Here is a 22,263-nt window from a genome sequence, read left to right as displayed (position 1 = left end):
CAGATCACTGACAGAGGATCGGAGAGGCCCTATACATTTTATATCTATGCAGGAATGAAAAACATGTTTGTCACCATAAAACCACTAATTGACATTAATATATATTAAAGGCTGTGTATTACCTAACGGAAGAATATACATAATATTCCTGAGATATTTATACTTAAGTAAATATGTCCATCAGGCACTCAGGGAGGTTCTTCTCATTCTGAGCAGGCAAAGTGTGACTGACAGATTTGCAAACCTGCTCTGTTAAAATGCACCGTGTGTATTGGTGGATTAATGCAAGGGGTCGTGACCAGTAAGGTCAACGCAGCTTACCTGACTGAAATTTTAGTTTATTAACCTGCATCATGTTGCTTTAGTGGTAGTGAGGAATTAACACCCAATTAAGCATTACAATTTAACTTGGCTTCAGTGAGATGCCAGGATAACACTACCCATTATAGTGTTAATACGCCTAACTTACCCGAGGAAGACATGAGGTAATGGATGTGGATCTCGCAGGTAGCGGCCGCATTTCTCAGGACAGGAGATTGAAGTCGCGCTGATGCTGCCAATCTCCCGCTGTGACCTTCTGCCACCATGAACCATCCTATGGGGAGGACATAACAGGTATCATATGGGGAGCAGACCTGTTACCTAGTAGTACAGCTCCCAGATCAGTCACTCAGGTGCATGTGAACTGCACGGACTGCAGGGTTGCATTGCAAATAATTTTATGAAAGTTAAAGCCAGATATTCCATACACCTTATTCAATTATTTGCACTCCTCTGCACCTCCCTACAGATCCAGAGCCTCCTCTTACTGAACTGGCACCCAAAAGTCAACTGCATATTTCAGGCGAGTCTCTCTGGAGCCTATTCTCGGAATCCTACTTCCAGGAGTGGTCCTGATCACATGACTCCTGCCAGCATGGCCCCGCCCCCCACTGACAATGACGCAATCGCTAAATCATCAGTCTCAGAGAAAATAACAACACAAAACATGGTCATTTTTATGGGCGAAGAAAACAAAATGAAATAAAAAATAGCTAGATGTTTTATTTACACATAATTGGCAAACTTTTGTCCCTCCATGAATTTGCCAAATTTTAGATTGATACAGAGCCCCAATAGTCAAGAGTGCAATGGGGGGAAAATCTGATTGTGTAGTAATGTGTTTCAAAGTTTCTAGAATTCTTTTGACGGTATGAAAACTTTTGACAACAGATTTACCCGCTGCATAAACACAGCGGATGCAGCCATTATTTGAGCATAATTACCCCATTTGTTCTTCAGGGTGTGATCGGCGTGGGGTCGGGACTGCCAGAAGGGAGAGCTGCGTTGGTCTCTCACCCATCGATAGTTGGAGGTACTGGTGTCTTTCCAGCCACAGTCGTCATGTTCAAAGTCACAGCTGAAGGGCGCCCCCCAAACCCGTGAAGCTCGGTGGTAACCTGAGGGCAGAGGTGCATTAGGTCATACGAAAGACAGCGATATTCAGGACACAAAGACATATAGGTTGGGGGGGATATAATTAGTAATTGTAGTATGGCACTTCAAGGATGTCCGATAGAGATGGAAGGTAAATTTAAGGGGCAGAAGCAGATAAGAGTTTGTGGAATCACCTTTACACTGGAATTACAAATTTCAGTGGTAAAGAAAATATAATAATAATAATAATAATAATAATAATAATAATAATGGTTGGGCAAAGCTAATAAAATCCGAACCACTTCCAGCATCCTTGCGGCCTGTTAGAGCGATCCGAAGATGATCACACACATATACATACATCATACTTGCCAACTCTCCCGGAATGTCCGGGAGACTCCCGAAATCCGGGTCGGGCTCCCGGGAGAGTAGGCAAGTCTCCCGCATCCGGCAAATACCTGGCCAAAATAATGCGATTAGCGGTGAATCGGGTCATTTTGGCCCCGCCCCCGGCATCAAAACGTCATTTCTGACGATGAGCCGGGGCCAAAATGACGCAATTGACCTGGCCCCTCCCGCTCTCTAGTCACGCCCCCTGGCTGGGATTTCTCGGACTTCAGTGCCTAAAAGAATGCAAGTATGACATACATTGCTTCCCTCATCTTTCTCATTGCCCCCCCCCCCCCCTCAAATCTCCCCAATTACCCCCTGAGAATAATATGCCTCAAGTAGTACAATAACTGTGTCACAAACCCCATTGCTACTAGCTAGTCCCTGCGCAAGGATATAACACAAGTTACTGTTCTTTAGAGATTTGACTTCATGAACTGTAACATTAAATGGGTCCAGATTCTGCATAACGCCCCAAAAGCCTGGAACCGTACTAACTCCCAATTCTCAAACTAATTTTTTGGCCTGAGGGATTAGATATGTTTATTTATTTCCCTCCATTAAAAGTACTTTAGGGACTATAAATTTATTTAGCTCCTTTTCGGGTCTCAAGATAGACTGGGATAAAGTCCTGGCGTGAGTACGGATACTAATTTCTCTCCTCCTCTCAGTTAAAGAAGACTCATTTGAGATTTCAGGAACTGAAGAGCAACGGCCTACGGAGAGGTTAGAGAAGCACTGCCGGTCTCTCTCCCCAGAATGTTGCTATGGGACTATGGTGGATACCCCATTGCTCTTAGTTTACTAAGAACTTAACTATGACGGCACAGCCATTTTTGGACCAATAAAAAAAGCAGAAGCTGTTGTGTCAAATAAACAGTCTCTCTCTGTCCTTTTCCATTTAGATGGTAAATTTGATTATTTACTATGGGTGCTGGTCCTGCTGTAATAGCAGGACCAGCTCCACGTAAAAATTATTTAACCTAGAGACCCAGAGCCTTTCAGCGTTTAGGACCGGTGCTGTTAAAACTATAATATTAAATAATTTTAAACAAGTCGGGTAGCGTGCCTCCTCCCCATGCAAACCCCATAATCAGCCTCCGTTCTAGCCAGCCGAGGCTGTTCCTTGCGATAACAAGCGATTCAATAATTTAATTCCCCCCAGAATGTGGATTGCAAATCAGGTAGCCAAGGGGTACCCAATGGTTTCCATTGATAGTTACTTCACACAGCATGACAATAGCTCTGCTCTCATGTATCCAACTTCTGCAAATCAGTGGTTACATTTCTCAGTACCAACTTTTTCTTTCCTGTGATTTACTCCACAGGGGTTGAACATGTCAAAACACTGGTGATTTCCTGAGCAGGACAGTGTACAGCGCTGCGGAATTGGTGGCGCTATATAAAAAGAGAGAAAAAGAGTAAATAGAGGCACTCCGGTCCCCAAAGAAATTGTATCAATTAAAACTAAATTTTATTAGATCTAATAAAATTTAGTTTTAATTGATACTATTTCTTTGGGGACCGGAGTGCCTCTATTTACTCTTTTTCTCTCTTTTTTGACTATGATCAAAGTATACATTAGAGTGCACAACATTTTTTCTGTGAGGTTACTTTAAGTACCCATTATAGATGAATGGTCCTAATTTGTGTGCGACCATACTTTTTGTTTTTGTTTTGTATGATGGCGCTATATAAAGAAATGATGATGATGACTAACGAGACCACTAGTTCTCAATGGCTCAGTTTAATTAATGGCTCTCCCAAATACTACAAAATGAAATATCCTGGTGATTACTGTCCTCAGACATTGATTGACTACATTTATACTACAGAATTACTCACCACAATCCTGTTCATCGGAGCAATCCCAGCAGTCACATATAAAGTTACAGCGGCTCTGGATGGGGCTGTCACAGGCTGAAGAGGCGGCAGAATTAGCTACGGAGAAGGTGGGTACTCATTAGTAGACAGGTCACAGGCTTTACCTTGTACCACACATAATGGAATAACACACCGTGATGAGAATGGGGTCACTGTACCACTAGTACTGGGTACATTCATCCAAGATGGGATATTGATCTATGTTGTTTTGGTATGTCATATTTGCCAACTTTTTCGGGAGGCTCCAGAATTCCAGGTAAGTCGTCCGCATGTCCGCATCCTGCCCACTTTCTAGTGAAGAGGGCGAGATGGGGGCCTTTATGGCGCTTCGTGTTGCGAGTCACGTCACTTTGCCATAGTTGGTCAAAACAACGCAGCATTCCATCGCTAAGGGCGGGGCCAAAATTACACTATTGGCTGTTTTCCACCCCCCATCCGCAGTTATGCTTCACATCCCCTCCGGGGTCTCCCGGAGGTGGCAATTAAAAAGTTTGGCTAGTATATTATATGTGTCTTTGTCTTGTATTTGTTTGTGTATCATATGCTCCCTAGCACTCATTTCCAACATGTCACCATTTTAGGAAAGGGGGGGGGCTTTTCTCATTACATAGACATCAAAAATATTCAATGGTCAAACACAGACAAATAATGGTGCCCCCCTTGTCTAAAGATAGTTTTTTATCCATAGCGGAAACATTTAGAACTACATGTACAATGGCCGCACAGGTTGGCCGAGGCGGCCATATTGGATTGTACAAAACAATGGCAGAAGGTGATAAATAGAAAGGGAAATTGGACTAACGTCGTTCACAGCATTGTACGGGCTGTTATAAATATCCCAAGTATAACTGTGATTAAAAAGATATTACAATTCTACCTTGTACATTGTATATATCAAAAACTCAGCGTGAGGAAATTTATTAAGCAGAAATACAGCACATTTGTTTATGTACATATGCAGAATTTAATCACACTCTACTTTATCTGACCTTATTCATGAAATTTAACTGATGGATGGACTGAGAGGGGAATGTTCTTGTATAGTACGTTCTTCCTACAGTCACATTAAGAGCAGCCCTTTAATTCTTCAAGTGGACTTAAGGTAAATGGAGAAGTCTTTATTTCAAGCATCACAAATTCATGTTTCCCAGGGCCAGATTAAGAGTTCAGGTCACCCTAGGCTAGTACACTGATAGCGCCCCCTCTGCTTCCACACCAGGCTAATGCGCGGTGGATAAAAACAAACTTGTCCTTAATTTAAAATCCAGCTTCCTTCACCAACCCGCAGCAATGTTTATGTTCCTCAAGCGCCTGCCCAAGGACTCATTGGGGTATATTAACTAAACTGCGGGTTTGGATAAGTGGAGATGTTGCCTATAGCAACCAATCAGATTCTAGCTGTCATTTATTTAGTGCATTCTACAAAATGACAGCTAGAATCTGATTGGTTGCTATAGGCAACACCTCCACTTTTTCCAAACACGCAGTTTAGTAAATCTAGCCCATTGTGTCTTCAACCTTTACCATTGGAATACATCAAGATTAAAATACGTTTTTCTTTCATGTTTTCTTTTCTTTGAAAAACAACAATTCTCTAATATTTTAAGATAAATTTCCGTTTATACCTCTCCCTGTCATAATTTTCACACCCACAAAAATATTGTGCCCCCCTACCTCCACCTCAAATGCCTCACAACCTAGGCTACAGCCTAGTTAGACTCAGTGCCGTAACTATGACTGTGCGACAGGGGCGACCGCCCAGGGCGCAACGCTGAAGGGCGGAGCAATTTAGGAATGTTTTAGGTTAATTTGGTTAAAATTGAGGGCTAGGGGGGCGGCATTTGTCTTTTTAGCCCTGGGCGCTAGAATTCTAAGTTACGGCTCTGGTTAGACTGTTGGATAATCAGGACCTGATGTTTGCCTTATAAAATGCATCTAGATGGAGAAAAAGGCACCTACTTGAGGTAACGGGCAGATATGTGGGTTACTGCCACCTCAGAGATGGCGGACAAGTAGATATAAGCGCCACGTACAGGCACGTCTGCGTAGGTAGTTATGTGTGAGGCAATTTCACGCAAGATACCCTACGAAAACTAGAGTATGCCCCCTCTGTATCAGGACCTATGTGGGCACTGGTAGAATCAGGCATGCCCGCTGTGCCCCTCATTATCCTATCCCCTCTCACAATGTTTTGTTTTGTTTTCGAATCAGCCAAGAGTATTTCATGTGGAACATTCCCATCCTGTTATTGTCTAATGCAGGGACTCTCCCCATGTGGTATGTGTACCCCCAGGCCTACATCCAGGGGTGCTTCCACCAGACGCTGGCTGATACAGCCATGTGGAAAAATGTACATTGCAGGGTTTTATTATTTTTTTTTTACTGCGACTGGCTTATTTTTGGATTGCGGCACTAACAGGGCAAGGGTTTATGGTGTCAGCGTTAGTGACACATTAATTGGAAAGAATTTTTTTTTTTAAAGGTACAATACAGGCACGTGAATAACGACAGAAAGGAACTGGTTAGAGGGTAACCACAATGAGAATGGCGCACGTCCATTGTAAAACATGTGTCAATGTTTTGCATAATTCTTTCTAATCTAGTTCTACAGAGAGCCACTGTTGCAGCGCTCCCAATGCCTGAAGCAATACTCACAGGCTGTCTGGAGTCGTTCTCCTATCGAATCAATAATATCCTTAATCTATTATGGTGATCTGTGCTACAAATTCATCTTCTTCACTAAGCCAACATGTGGCATGTTGCTTTGGAACCACAAGACCCAGCATGCCCACCTTCTTCACGAGCAGTGGTATAGAACCTGTCTCTCTCGGCTGCTGTGGAGCTACAAGTCTCAGCAAACTGAAAAGCCAACAGATTTGCACATAACAAGCTGGCGATTAGCAGTCACTCACCACAGCACAGAGCGAGCAGGAACAGGGAGATGTGTGATCTTTGCATGGTAAACCCCAAGAGAACTCTGAGTGCTGCAGAGGATCCTCTCAGGGAGTGTAAAGTGGACTTTTACCTCCAATTAGCAGGAATCCTAGTTCTGCCTTGTAACTAGCCCAGGACAATACTCTACTATGTAATCCAGCTGACTATTGAATGCAAGGTCTGAAGAATAGGCGACACAAAAAAATAAAATAAAAAATCAATTAAAGCAAAGTATGAGCAGCACGGTGGCTCAGTGGTTAGCACTTCTGCCTTACAGCACTGGGTCATGAGTTTGATTCCCGACCATGGCCTTATCTGTGTGGAGTTTGTATGTTCTCCCCGTGTTTGTGTGGGTTTCCTCCCACACTCCAAAAACATACTGATAGGTTAATTGGCTGCTATCAAATTGACCCTGGTCTCTCTCTGTCTGTGTGTGTGTTAGAGAATTTAGACTGTAAGCTCCAATGGGGCAGGGACTGATGTGAGCGAGTTCTCTGTACAGCGCTGCGGAATTAGTGGCGCTATATGAATAAATGGTGATGATGATGATGATCAAAATATTTATTGTAAAACTAGAAATAATACACACTGTACATAAGACAGGCTTCCTTCATACATTTGTCAATCTGTATGTCTATTTACAGGTAACATGAAAACCGTATCTCCCAACTGTCCTGATATAGTCGGGACAGTACCCATTCTGGGTGACAGTTTTGCCTTCCCGTTAGCCAGTTTGTCCCGACTGCTGGGAATTTTGGGAGATGTGCCAAGCTCACCCCCCCCTCTGCTGTGCACAGGTGCTGGCAGCAATGGAAGAGGGTGCTCCAGCGGAGAGGGGGCATCTACCGCACTTGACAAGCCAACAGATGATGTGGCCACACCCCGAATGTGACATGACCACGCCCCCTTTCAGAGGGGTGTGGCTGTGTCACAATTCACAAAAAGCTTGAATTTTGGGAGCTATGTGAAAACTACAGTGATAGTGCCAACGGGCATCAATAAATGTGGCCTCACTCATTGCATCCACACTCATTCTTCCTGGGTTGTACTAGCAAACACTGTCTCTGAATGCTCTCTGACCAAAGCCAGATTAAGACCCCAGGGGCTTGAGCACCCCACTTCTGACCCCACTTCCCTGCCAAAAAGTCTTTCCAAGGGCATTTCCCTGCACCTTACCACTATACCACTCTATTCACTTACCCTTGTTGATCTTCATATGCCAACTACAAGCCTCAGCATTACATACATTGCTCCCGTATCAAGTCTTATTATTTACATATTAAATATTAATGGTGTGCTCACTCTGACAGATCTTTCATGAGTCCTGCATATTTCGTTTTCTTGATTAGTTTTCTTTTTATATGTTAGGAGGTTGTTCCTTACAGTTTTTCCTTCAGAATGTTTCCTTGTTTGATTTCCTTAATCACACAAGTTCTGATTTTCTGGAATTGACCTCCTGGATTGTTTGTGGTGGTTGCTGGAATGAAGTCAGTCTAAGGGATTGTGGTGATATGACTGATTTCTACATACACGTTGAGGTCTATAAATGTTTTCAACGGATGTGGGCTGTGAATTCTAGACTGAGGCTGTTGTAATTTAGAGACTGGATGAAGTGCCCATGGCTGCTTTCCAGATACACAGAACATTGTGTGGATTATTGTTCCATATGCAATCATTCTGCCATGAATAGCTTTGCGTAGGTGGGTGCAAGTTTGGTCCCCATGTTAGTTCCGCAAATCTGTTTGTAGAATTTACCTCCAGACCAAAATTAATTATGGTTAACAATAAAGTTGATGCATTTATCTATGAAGTCTACCTGTGCAATAGGTATGAGAGGTTCAGTTAGAAGAACATGTTTAGTGTGGTTACAGCCTTTGTGATTAATACATATATGTAGAATATTTACATCACATGTAAGCAGAGTAAATTCATTGCTCCGTTTGATGGTGGTTAATATGTTAAGTACATGAGTAGCGTAATTGTAGCTTTTGTGTGTGCTGACTGGAGAAGAAAAGTGATCAATGTATTCTGCAGAAAAGTGATCAATGTATTATGATAATGTTGGGGTTAGTGAATGGATCAGTTGAGAAGGAAAATGACTTGGGCCCCTAAACACAGCAAAGAATGCCCCTAAAATGCATCTTCACCAATTTATCTCCCCTAAACTCAACACACTGGTGATCTTACTCTGTGTCTAGATAACACAGGAACTTTCTGGATTTAAACACCCGGAGCGATTTGACACTACCAGAAGCGGAGGTGCAGTTTTATGAGGGGTAGGTATTCACCAGGCATCCTCAATGTTTCCAAATATGCAGTGCACCCCCCGCATCCCCAATCAGAAACCCTGTAAAGAAAAAAAAAATGTTTTTCATTTAACTCCTGCCTGCCCCTACCAGCCCCTTACTTGGTACCTAAAAAAAACCTGTCTTGACAAGGTTGATGGGATGATTGGTGCCTTAGCAATCTTCTATTGTTCATCAGAGTTTGAAGAGCAGGGAATAAATGAGTCAGCTCACAATTTACTGTTATTATTCGCAGTAACTAAATGTAGATACTGGCGCAATCAGTTGGCGATCTATATTTATATTATACACAATTATGTATACAATATGCAAATCCAAGATGGCAACAAGACAGCCAAGACAAGCATTGCTCTGAAAATACTGCAGGCTCCTCGGGATCATTCACCCCACTGACTGCATGTACTCAGCTAGAGTATTGATTAAGACCCAAAGGCAGTGGATTCCTGTAAACACTACATCAGCTGGATAATAGGTAGACAGGGACATTGTGACCCGGAGGTGATGAGAATTACAACACAACTGGTGCTCAGACTCAGCTGTTCTCAGGACACTGCACTGATCAGATCTGACCTTAGCACCAAACACTACAGCTTGCACTTAGCTCCCTGCTATTAAGTCATAAAACTATGTTCCAAGAATTTATGACCTGGCTGTGCCACAATCACCCTCCTAGAACATGCACCCCTATGCCAGCACCTCTGCAGAGGCTTGTTATGGCAAAGCAGATTAGTACAGGCCCAGAACAAACTCAAGGGAATGTATTAAAGAAGCATTATAGGAGAGACCACTACCTGTAATGTCTCTAGCTGAAAACATTCACACTGCAGGCAGACATTGCTGTTCAGATCTGTAGCTGCATTCAGGTCTAGAACAGCAAACGTTACCCGCTTTTGCACAATACTTTGGGTATAGGCCATGCTTTTCTTACATTGGCCATTTAATCACAAACCTAATAAATATACAGTCACTGTTATACTCACATCAATGCACTACATGTGCTGCATTATTATCATTCATTCCTCCATCTACGGATAAGACCACTAGTGTTAGAGGTATAGATTGTACCAGACATATGTTGAGTCCTGGCATGCGGTCATGAGAACAGACCAGCGCTCTACCTCCGGATTCCAGCTCAGTGGGGCGGACGGAGACTTCCTGCCAGCCTGGCAGATGCCATCACACTAGTCTATCAAGGAGCTGTGCTAAATAGACATAAAGAATTCTCTGCAAGGTTACCTGTGCATAAGAACGTTTTATCATATTCTTCACATTTATACTAATATTTATGTGCGATAAATCTGGTCCATCCACAGGCGTGACAGCGCTCTGCAAACGGAAACAGCGCCACCCGCAGGCCCCTCAAGGGAGTGAGTGATTGTGTAATCAGAGCCACTAACAAGGTTGGCAGTTTTATGTGACACATTCACGTTCTATATATTCAAAGGAACAATTCTGAACGGAAATGAGGAACTACCGGCTTCCAAACGGGAACATTTCACATGAACCATGGTCAAGGGGTATCAATCATGGTGGCGGTGCTGCCAAGGTGTATAATTAAAGGATTAATTCCATCTCAATGAACTTTTATCTTTAGACCAATGCATGTTAATGAAGCAAAGACGCATTTTTGCCATTTACATCACCTGGCAATCATTTTTAGTTTGTCACACCCTAGCAGAGTGCGTCACACCCTAGCAGAGAGCGTCACACCTTAGCAGAGTGCGTCACACCCTAGCAGAGAGCGTCACACCCTAGCAGAGTGCGTCACACCCTAGCAGAGAGCGTCACACCTTAGCAGAGTGCGTCACACCCTAGCAGAGAGCGTCACACCCTAGCAGAGTGCGTCACACCCTAGCAGAGAGCGTCACACCCTAGCAGAGTGCGTCACACCCTAGCAGAGAGCGTCACACCCTAGCACTCTAACTTCTTCAGGGCAGGGGGGGGGAGGGGGGGGGCATATATACACTGAAAAATGCAGTCCCCTCCCCTCTGCTACATCATGGGACAGTGACATCAATGGACGTGCACTCAACAGCGCAAATAGTTCATGACTTTATCTTGTCATCACAAAACACGGTCAGGTCTTCAATTTCCATAGCACAGAACAGTGAAGACGTTTATCTCACATTTCCGGAATAATCAAATCACTTTATTTACATATAATTTGCTCAGACAGATGTGGAATTTTTTGTGTTTGTTTGTTTTGGGTGTTTTTTTTTTGCCAACCCCCCCATGAACTTCTGAATACTCTCCTTAGAACAGAACGCTGCCCCTTGTGGACAGAAGACACACAGTCCCAGGTTTCCGCCTATGATAGGGCACTGGTTGTTTGTAGCAGGTCTGTACAGTCAGCGCATCTTATCTAGTATCCGTCGTCTGACCAAGTCACTTCGCAATCAGGATATTTGGCTTTTACTAGCTCCATAGACACAGCGTGTCTGGCCCGACCAAAACCCTACAAAAGGTACAAGAGAAATGGTTTTCAGTACAAGAGGATTAAACTCATTAATGACACTAGTCCCTAAACTGCACTCTGAAATATATATACAGCCCACAAAACGGCTTCATCTGCTGTGTGTAGGTGCAAAGATTTCTGACATAAATTCACGGGCAAGCACAGGATTTTGATAAGGGGGGGTGATTCCAAATTTGTCTTTCACCAAAATATTCATATTTTATATATACACGTACAGTATATGTAGCAGACATTACCCTGTTATGGGAAAGGCCTTCAAATAACACTGTCCTGCAAACAGGAGTTCAAAAACTTGTACAGGGCTAGAAAGGACAACGCAGCAGATTGCATTCATATTTGACATCAGTACCTCTGAGGGCGCCCCCTCCCATGCACGCCTATAAGCAGGAAAGGATTACCAGAGAGTAGCCGTATATGTGGATTTTCTTGCTGGAGTGGCTTATTCGGCCTCCCCCCAGGCACTCGCAGTCATAGACCCCAGTCTTCTCAATATCTGCTGCCACCTTGTCATAGATATCAGCTGCAATGAGACACAAAAGTCAGTCACGATCGCTTCTTTATAGTTTTGTTTCTCAATCTAAATCTAAGTCTTCTTCATTGACATCAGTCCCTCCATAATGTTAGTGGGATCTATACAAATACGAGTGAGGAGAAAGATTTAGCAATTATTCTACTAGTGTAAAAACTAACAAAGCCCAGCAATAGTTATTTTGGGTAGAGGAAGAGATAGATGCAGAAGTCCCTCCCTGTTTTTAACACACAGTCATCTAGGTTTTAGATATGTGACCCTCCTGTGCAGGGGCTGAGGGGCCCCACTAGTGGGCTACCTAGGGCTGGGTCACTGGACTACCTGCATTTTTTTGCACTATATTGTATTTCCCCTGTTGTATTCTAGCAGAATAATCCCACGTCTTCCACATACATTAAAAAAAATATAAAAATAACGCAGCGCTATTTACAATTGGTAAATACAAGACTTTCCAAGTAACATTGAGGATAATCATTACAATCTCAAATCACTGAATGTATTCTGACTGAATATACCGTCCCAACACTGGGAGTACCCTCATGGTATATACAGCCCCGGCATTGGGAGTACCCTCACGGTATATACAGCCCCAGTACTGGGGAGTACCCTCACGGTATATACAGCCCCAGTACTGGGGAGTACCCTCATGGTATATACAGCCTCAGTACTGGGAGTACCCTCATGGTATATACAGCCTCAGTACTGGGAGTACCCTCATGGTATATACAGCCTCAGTACTGGGAGTACCCTCATGGTATATACAGCCCCGGCACTGGGAGTACCCTCATGGTATATACAGCCCCAGTACTGGGAGTACCCTCATGGTATATACAGCCCCGGCACTGGAAGTACCCTCACGGTATATACCGCCCCGGCACTGGGAGTACCCTCATGGTATATACAGCCCCGGCACTGGGAGTACCCTCACGGTATATACAGCCCCAGTACTCGGAGTACCCTCATGGTATATACAGCCCCAGTACTCGGAGTACCCTCATGGTATATACAGCCCCGGCACTGGAAGTACCCTCACGGTATATACCGCCCCGGCACTGGGAGTACCCTCATGGTATATACAGCCCCGGCACTGGGAGTACCCTCATGGTATATACAGCCCCGGCACTGGGAGTACCCTCACGGTATATACAGCCCCAGTACTGGGAGTACCCTCACGGTATATACAGCCCCAGTACTGGGAGTACCCTCATGGTATATACAGCCCCAGTACTGAGAGTACCCTCATGGTATATACCTGTACAGCACTAGGAGTACCCTCATGGTATATACAGGTACAGCCCCAGTACTGGGAGTACCCTCATGGTATATACAGCCCCAGCACTGGGAGTACCCTCACGGTATATACAGCCCCAGTACTGGGAGTACCCTCATGGTATATACCTGTACAGCACTAGGAGTACCCTCATGGTATATACAGGTACAGCCCCAGTACTGGGAGTACCCTCATGGTATATACAGCCCCAGCACTGGGAGTACCCTCATGGTATATACAGCCCCAGTACTGGGAGTACCCTCATGGTATATACAGCCCCGGCACTGGAAGTACCCTCACGGTATATACCGCCCCGGCACTGGGAGTACCCTCATGGTATATACAGCCCCGGCACTGGGAGTACCCTCACGGTATATACAGCCCCAGTACTCGGAGTACCCTCATGGTATATACAGCCCCAGTACTCGGAGTACCCTCATGGTATATACAGCCCCGGCACTGGAAGTACCCTCACGGTATATACCGCCCCGGCACTGGGAGTACCCTCATGGTATATACAGCCCCGGCACTGGGAGTACCCTCATGGTATATACAGCCCCGGCACTGGGAGTACCCTCACGGTATATACAGCCCCAGTACTGGGAGTACCCTCACGGTATATACAGCCCCAGTACTGGGAGTACCCTCATGGTATATACAGCCCCAGTACTGAGAGTACCCTCATGGTATATACCTGTACAGCACTAGGAGTACCCTCATGGTATATACAGGTACAGCCCCAGTACTGGGAGTACCCTCATGGTATATACAGCCCCAGCACTGGGAGTACCCTCACGGTATATACAGCCCCAGTACTGGGAGTACCCTCATGGTATATACCTGTACAGCACTAGGAGTACCCTCATGGTATATACAGGTACAGCCCCAGTACTGGGAGTACCCTCATGGTATATACAGCCCCAGCACTGGGAGTACCCTCACGGTATATACAGCCCCAGTACTGGGAGTACCCTCATGGTATATACCTGTACAGCACTAGGAGTACTCTCATGGTATATACAGGTACAGCCCCAGTACTGGGAGTACCCTCATGGTATATACAGCCCCAGCACTGGGAGTACCCTCACGGTATATACAGCCCCAGTACTGGGAGTACCCTCATGCTATATACCTGTACAGCACTAGGAGTACCCTCATGGTATATACAGGTACAGCCCCAGTACTGGGAGTACCCTCATGGTATATACAGCCCCAGCACTGGGAGTACCCTCACGGTATATACAGCTCCAGTACTGGGAGTACCCTCATGCTATATACCTGTACAGCACTAGGAGTACCCTCATGGTATATACAGGTACAGCCCCAGTACTGGGAGTACCCTCATGGTATATACCTGTACAGCACTAGGAGTACCCTCATGGTATATACCTGTACAGCACTAGGAGTACCCTCATGGTATATACAGGTACAGCCCCAGTACTGGGAGTACCCTCATGGTATATACCTGTACAGCACTAGGAGTACCCTCATGGTATATACCTGTACAGCACTAGGAGTACCCTCATGGTATATACAGGTACAGCCCCAGTACTGGGAGTACCCTCATGGTATATACCGCCCTAGTACTGGGAGTACCCTCATGGTATATACCGCCCTAGTACTGGGAGTACCCTCACTGAACATGACGTCACTGTCACGCGGGGCTGTAAGAAGGGGCGGGGCTGTAAGAAGGGGCGGGGCATGATGGATGACAGAGTGCGGGTGTCTCACCGTGATACTCGGCCCAGCCGTATCCCCGCACAATGTCCTTGTACTCGTCCGAGCCCTCCTTTATATTGACCCGGATGAGCACGTACTTGAACACGCCGCTCGGGTCTATATCCACCGCCGGGACCTGCTCCAGCCCCTTCTCCGCCATCCCGTTTCACCGACAGCACCGGCAGCCAATCACCAGTCACCCCGCCCTCTACTGCCGGCTGACCAGTAAGAAAGCAGAATGCAGGCTCTCACTGATTAATCAGCCCTGACGTGACCAATAAGAAGCCATGAAATACGTCACTTCCTGTCATGTAGAGACGCTCTCGGCCATTGTACATCCGGGCATTCCCTTACCATGTAGTACAATAATGTTATAATATATGTGCGGGGATGTAATCAGGATTATGTGACTCATACTTCTGTGAAACAACAGTTTCCAGCAGCTCATGGCGGCCTTTATAGTTTCTTATAGTGTTAGTAAGGTATTCTAGGATTTGTAGTTCCCCAGCAGCTGGAGAGTCACATGTTTCTAACACCTGGTCTAATATGTATATGTGAAGGTGCTCTTCCCTCCATACAAAGTTCCCATTGTGGAATTGTTCTGGAATTCCTCATTCAGTTTACGCGTATCCCATAATGCCATGTGCTAGACTTTACCAATAATAAATAAATATCTCTATCTCTCTGTATGTACAGATATATCTCCCTGACAGGAGTCCCTGTTTTAAGGGCCCCATTCTATATTTTTAACATTTGTCTCTGTAATATCCTGGTTTGTGTTACCCAAATGCTGCATGTAATTCTCATCCTTGTTGGGAAGTCGCTTCACTGTTAGCTGGAGGAAATTCTCTTTACTAAAACCACTGACTAGTGAATAACATTGATGATCGTATTACAATGGCACCTGTTGAGGGGTGGGATATATTAGGCAGCAAGTGAACAGTTAGTTCTTAACGTTGATGTGTTGGAAGCAGGAAAAATGGACAAGGGTAAGGATCTGAGCGACTTTGACAAGGGCCAAATTGTGGTGGCTGGATGACTGGCTCAGGGTATCTCCTAAACGGCAGGTCTTGTGGGGTGTTCCCGGCATGCAGTGGTTAGTACCTACCAAAAGTGGTCCAAGGAAGGACAACTGGCGAACCAGCGACAGAGTCATGGCACCCAAGGCTCATTGATGTGTGTGGGGAGCGTTGGATGGCCCGTCTAGTCCAATCCCACAGAAGAGCTACTGTAGCACAAATTGATGAAAAAGTTAATGCCCATGCTGACGCCTGTAAACCGCCAAAAGCGCTTACAATGGGCAAGTGAGCGCCTGGTCTGATGAATCACGTTTTCTTTTACATCCTGTGGACGGCCGGGAGCGTGTGCGTCTTTTACCCAGGGAAGAGATGGCACCAGGATGCACTATAGGAAGAAGACAAGCCGACGGAGGCAGTTTGATGCTCTGGGCAATATTCTGCTGGGAAACCTTGGGTCCTGGCATTCATGTAGATGTTACTTTGACACGTATCATCTACCTACACATTGTTGTAGACCAACTGCACCCCTTCATGATAACGGTATTCCCTGATGACAGTGGCCTATTTCAGCAGCATAATGCACCTGCCACACTGCAGAAATTATTCAGGAATGGTTTGAGGAACATGACAGAGAGTTCAAGGTGTTGACTTGGCCTCCAAATTCCCTGGATCTCAATCTGATCGAGCATCTGTGGGATATGCTGGAAAAACAAGTCCGAGCCATGGAGGCCCCACCTTGCATCTTACAGGACTTAAAGGATCTGCTGCTAACGTCTTGGTGTCAGATACCACAGGACACCTTCTGAGGTCTTGTGGAGTCCATGTCTCGAGGGGTCAGAGCTGTTTGGCAGCACAAGGGGGACCTACACAATATTATGCAGGTGGTTTTAGTGTTGGGGCTGATTGATGTACACGCTGGGTGTAATTCCTATAGTCCTTTCTTAATCTGTCTGCTAAATCTATTAAGATTTATTTAATGTTGTTGAAACACATTTGTATTATCACCCAGTGATAAATAGAAACTATACAATGAAAGTCCATACACTGTCTTGTACATTCAAGTTTATATTTTATTATTATCTAATAAAACTTTTATCTCCAGTTTGTTCAGAATATCGTTTCTGTCCGAGGATTTTCTACAACAAAATATGAAGAAATACAAGTGCTTCTGTTTAATGCTTGCTTTAAAATAAAGATACATAGCTCTGCATGCATTATAACCATTGACCTGAGACAAGAGAGCCCCCCCACGTCGGTCGGTGTCTGAGCCCCCTAAACATCCCCGGCCCTTTATTACACTCTCAACTAAACCTTCATGCACACATAGGTGTGGTTTACCTCAGAAATTAAACATAAAGTAAAATTGCAATGTAAAAATACTAACATTTGAAGTGGGTGAATTTAACTGGAAATCTAAAATGAAAGCTGTGCTATTATAGTGCGCCTGTCGCCTGTACACGGCGGCGGAGGCAGACGTTTTTAAGGCTGAACTATCATTTCTCGTCAGTTCCCTTGAAACCAGTAACAATAGTCAATCGATAGTTTAATTAGTTCAATATTAGATCAGCTCACAAAATGGCTGCTTCAGGTCTGTGTAGGCAATAGGCGCAGTTAAATGACGGCAGGTGGCCTTGAGCTGACCAGTGTTTAGTTGGGCAGTGAAAATGGAGGTTACGGGTTTATCAGAGACACATAATTAATCGTTGCAGCCATTGTAACCCAATTAAGCATGAACTCTGCATGAGGTGCCCATTTAAACAGGGCGCCACAGCGGTAGTACCCCCAACCACTTACTGGATGTGAGCATGACGTTAGTGATTACACCTATTTGTGCAAGATCCTGGTAACTATTGCTATCGTAATATTGTTTATTCATAAACATTGCATTGTAAATCTAAAAATAATTTCCTGGGGACACTTTGCTTCCGAGTAAGCGCCTCTTCAACACATCACCCTATACTTAAGCTGCCACCTCCGCCATTTTGAAACTGGGCAGAGCTGCATGGGAATCATGCTGGAAGTTGATACTGACCTAATATGCAGCCATATTGTGTAATATAATCTGTGTTTCCACGTTGTAATATTTACACTGCATTTCCTTAGCTTTAAAAAGACTAGGGGGTAAATGTATCAAGCACCGAGCTTTGTTTTAGCAGCCAATCAGATTCTAGTTACCATTTATTTAGTACATTCTACAACATTACAGCTAGAATCTGATTGGTTGCTATAGGCCACACCTCCACTTTTCAAACCCACTGAAAACCCACAGCTTGATACATTTACCCCTAGGAAATTAATTAATACGAAAAAATTCTCCAGTGCCTGAGGTTTGGTTTGATCTAATGTGATTGCTTGACACACCGAGAAATTGTTCCGCCAAGGAATATTCTGCAAACTAACATTAGCCCATGTCTTTATGGAATAGACCAAAAATGCACATGAAAGTCCCAGGAATCCATTGACCTTTCTTTAGCAGAAACCCTTATATTACATTACTAAAGTAACTCAGGATTCAGAACATAACTTTTTCAATCTATATAAACAAAATATAGATAACATTTGTGTTACAAGTATAACTACTTCCTGTGTGTGTCTATGCTCCGTGTTCTGCTACCCTATTTGCCATGTTTCCCTCTCCACTAAGTATAGCCGATGTCTACCCACAATGGAGACAGACATTTTGAGTACTGAACTAGTTTTTTTCATAGGAATGAGCTTACAAATTCACTAGGAACCAGTGACACTGAGGCATGAGGCACCATTCCTGGTTACTAGTGAATTGATAGGCTGCATTGAAAGTCACAGCCTACTACTAATCAGTCACATTGGCTACCTGGCTCCTGGGATATTTCCATCTTAGCCATCAGCTACACATGCTGGAGGCGGCCATTTTGTGAACGTAACAATAATTCAATAGGAATCAATTCAATAGGAGCCAACGACGCGCTATGACTCAGTCATGTAACTGGTTGGTCGATTGGTAGTGGTTTGTAATATTTACATATATTTGGACTATGGGATATATTAATTTCTATTTGCTCTTTCAAGACCAACTGAGTAGCAATTATTCATATGCATTTACCAACATCTTAAAGACTCGCTAGACTGGACGCACAGCATTAAATGCCTTGGTTTTGTACGCCTAAATGGACGACCAGCACATATCAAGATACATACCTACTCTCCACACAAGGAAGACCCCAGGGGGTATATTTACTAATCTGCGGGTTTGAAAAAGTGGAGATGTTGCCCGTAGCAACCAATCAGATTCTAGCTTTCATTTATTTAGTACATTCTACAAAATGACAGCTAGAATCTGATTGGTTGCTATAGGCAACATCTCCGTTTTTCCGAACCCGCAGTTTAGTAAATATACCCCCTGGACAAACCAGCAATAAACCTAGGTGTGCGGCGAGGCATTTGAAATGGCGCACTGTCTAAATGTGTAATCATGTGATATCAAAATAAATCATCCCACCACTTTAGTAAATGAGGCTTGGCGTCTGTCAATCCCATCAGGCCGTAAACAATCCACAGGAAAATCTCTCGTCTATAGACCCAGCACAAACGTCTAAGTTGCGTCACAGTATGGATACGTTTAAGTGCATATATTGCAGTATTCTCTTTTATATTGAAGCAGCATGACTAGTATTCATCTTCCTTTTCCCAAGATCCCTCTACAAACAGTGACTGTTCCGACGGGAAGGCATTGAATGCTTTGTATAAATCACAGTTTATAAAAACAAAGGGGAGATTACAGTGATATTTGCAAACCCAAAACATGTCATTTAACAATGAATAATACAATGATATGAAATTGTTGTAAGCTGGTGTCAAGCATAGTAATAACTAGTCATCACAGGACTTTTTAACAAGAAAAAGAGCTAATAAATCCTAGTGCGTACCTGGCAGGAATAGGCTGGGATTTCTCCTTTATTCACATAGCCCTAACGCTATGTGAATAAAGCAGTAGAGCAATAGAGAGACAGCAGTACAGTCCACAAAGGTCATTTTCTAGTTGCTTTACATGAAATACAGTGCACCTGTTACCCATACTTGCCAACTTTTCCTCGTTGGCTTCAGGGAGATCCTAAATGATTGTCACAATTTTGGCCAATTACAACAGGGGGCGAGGCTAAGATGGCGCAATATTTGCGCCATTAAGCCCCGCCCCCGCCACTGATCTATTGTGGGGCGAGAACCGGGAGGTTGCCCTGCTCTCCCGAGAGATCTCCCAGAAATGCGGGAGTCTCCCGGACATTCCAGGGAGAGTAGGCAACTATGCATTAAAGAAAAGCAGCTAATGAATCTCTACAGACTGAAGTGTCTTTTACATTTCTGTCTCCATTACTGAAGTCATGTCGTCTTACCTGTCAGTCTTTGATTAAATCTTGGTCTCCATGAAAATGGCCACCTCCATAGGCATCAATACATGGACATAGGACACAATTTCTGAACTGTGTCATCATGGCGAAGCCAACCACGTCTTGTACTGGCTCAGCATCAGGGAGAATGCCGGACTCTTCAGGGAGTGAGGGAGATCACCCCTATTTCAGGGAGTCTCCCTGACATTTAGGAAGAGTTGGCATGTATGCTGTTACCTACGGTGGAGGCAGCCATGTTTCTAGGCCGATAGAGAATCAATACCTCTCACCTGTCCCGATTTAGGCAAGACAGAAATTCCGTTTTTTTAATTTTACAACCGATTCGTAGAACCCGTTTGAGAAATAATATCCACTCTGTCAATTCATTAGGAAAGTGATGCCACTAGATAGGCTGCCTGTCTCTGAATCTAGGTTCCCTCAAAATGGCTGCCCTCACTTTGAGAAGGCGATGGGTGAACCTTAAAACGCAGAAGCAAAAAGAGAGCTCAGTTTTAGACAGTGAATATTTTTATAGTGAACGTTTTGTTGATCTAGTCGAGTTGTACAGGATATGATCAAGCACTGTGTCAGCAGCTCGGTGGTTAGCACTTCTGCCTCACAGCGCTGGGGTCATGAGTTCGATTCCCCACCATGGCCTTATCTGTGTGGAGTTTGTATGTTCTCCCTGTGTTTGCGTGGGTTTCCTCCGGGTGCTTCGGTTTCCTCCCACACCCCAAAAACATACTAGTAGGTTAATTGGCTGCTATCAAATTGACCCTAGTCTCTTTCTCTCTCTGTCTGTGCGTATGTCTGTGTATGTTAGGTAATTTAGACTGTAAGCTCCCATGGTACAGGGACTGATGTGAGTGAGTTCTCTGTACAGCGCTGCAGAATTAATGGCGCTATATAAATAGATGATAAAGGAAAGGATTGTCTGCACTTGTAGCAGAATGACAACTATGCCATCAATTCTATACATTGTGCTATTATAAGTAACGCCATGCTGCATGACCTAAAGAGAATACCATTGTCAAACGTGACTTTATACTAGCTGCTACATTAGTGACGGACCTTAATACATTAATATAGGACCTGGGGAACAATATAATGGTCTAAAGTCAGTGTCCAACATTATGACTATATTTCTATATGTGGTATGTGTCTCCGTGATGCCGTACTTTCTACATATTTGACGACATTAGAAAATAATTCTGCGGACACTTTGCTAGTAAGAAGGTTCATGTAGTCATGTTACACGCGTCACAGCCTACACAGATCTTGGTGCACTACAAGTCCCAGCATGACACATTCACTAAACACAAGTATAATCTAATTTTTTTTGCCATTTTAAACTCTCTCCTTTAATAAATATTAACTGCACAGAATAAAAGAAGATAGTGAGAAATTAATATTGTATACAGAGAAAGGGGTATTGTGCTGGACTGTTGGTCAATTAAAAGAAAATCTTTAAAACTTGGGACTGTTCCTCTAAATTAGGTGCTAGGCTATAATACACTGAGCCTCATTTAGAGTTTCATGCATTTTCGACCCGAACGAACACATAAAAATTATGTTGCAAACAAAGCGGACCTATGTGTGTGTACACTTGTGTGTCCAACTCCAATTCAGCGGTATTATCAGGGGTATAAATGTGTATACGTTCACCAATTATTGTAGAGATGCAGCTTGAGTGTTAGTGGTAAATGCAAAAGTCGCATTACCCCGTTTGTACACAATATAATGCAATGACGTGTCATACAAACAATGTCTTCACAGTGTTAAAATCTAATTAAATACAAACACCCCCATATCTATCATTTACTGCATTATAAAGCTAATGGGACTCTTCTTTCCTACAGTAGTCGAAATGTAAGTGGTAGTTAAGTAAATCGAATAGACGACCGGCACTTCATATAATATAGCTGTAACCCTAATGAATGAAATACTATTAGCTGC

At 43.9% G+C, this 22,263-nt stretch overlaps 2 protein-coding genes across 2 annotated transcripts in view; both read right to left on the bottom strand.

Moving 5' to 3' along the window:
• Positions 1–9,847, bottom strand: part of MAMDC4 (MAM domain containing 4) — a 35,573-nt gene extending 25,726 nt beyond the window's left edge. The window contains exons 1-5 of the mRNA XM_075186308.1: positions 9,722–9,847; positions 6,483–6,549; positions 3,652–3,747; positions 1,266–1,439; positions 470–595 (exon numbers count right to left, since the gene is read on the bottom strand). Coding sequence (XP_075042409.1) covers positions 470–595; positions 1,266–1,439; positions 3,652–3,747; positions 6,483–6,549; positions 9,722–9,847 — 589 coding nt within the window. The remainder of the gene's footprint in view (positions 1–469; positions 596–1,265; positions 1,440–3,651; positions 3,748–6,482; positions 6,550–9,721) is intronic.
• Positions 9,848–11,057: 1,210 nt separating this feature from the next.
• On the bottom strand, positions 11,058–15,137 carry PHPT1 (phosphohistidine phosphatase 1). Its single transcript, XM_075185365.1, has 3 exons — positions 14,937–15,137; positions 11,805–11,926; positions 11,058–11,385 (listed from the first exon to the last, which is right to left on the bottom strand). The coding sequence occupies exons 1-3, from the start codon at positions 15,082–15,084 to the stop codon at positions 11,293–11,295; spliced, it is 363 nt and encodes a 120-aa protein (XP_075041466.1). The 5' UTR covers positions 15,085–15,137; the 3' UTR covers positions 11,058–11,292.
• Between the last annotated feature and the right edge of the window lie 7,126 nt (positions 15,138–22,263).

The sequence above is a fragment of the Mixophyes fleayi genome, chromosome 9 (assembly GCF_038048845.1).
Source record: "Mixophyes fleayi isolate aMixFle1 chromosome 9, aMixFle1.hap1, whole genome shotgun sequence".
Classification (NCBI taxonomy): Eukaryota; Metazoa; Chordata; class Amphibia; order Anura; family Limnodynastidae; genus Mixophyes; species Mixophyes fleayi.
Note: the sequence above shows the minus strand (reverse complement) of the source record. Positions and strands in the feature narration are given on the sequence as shown.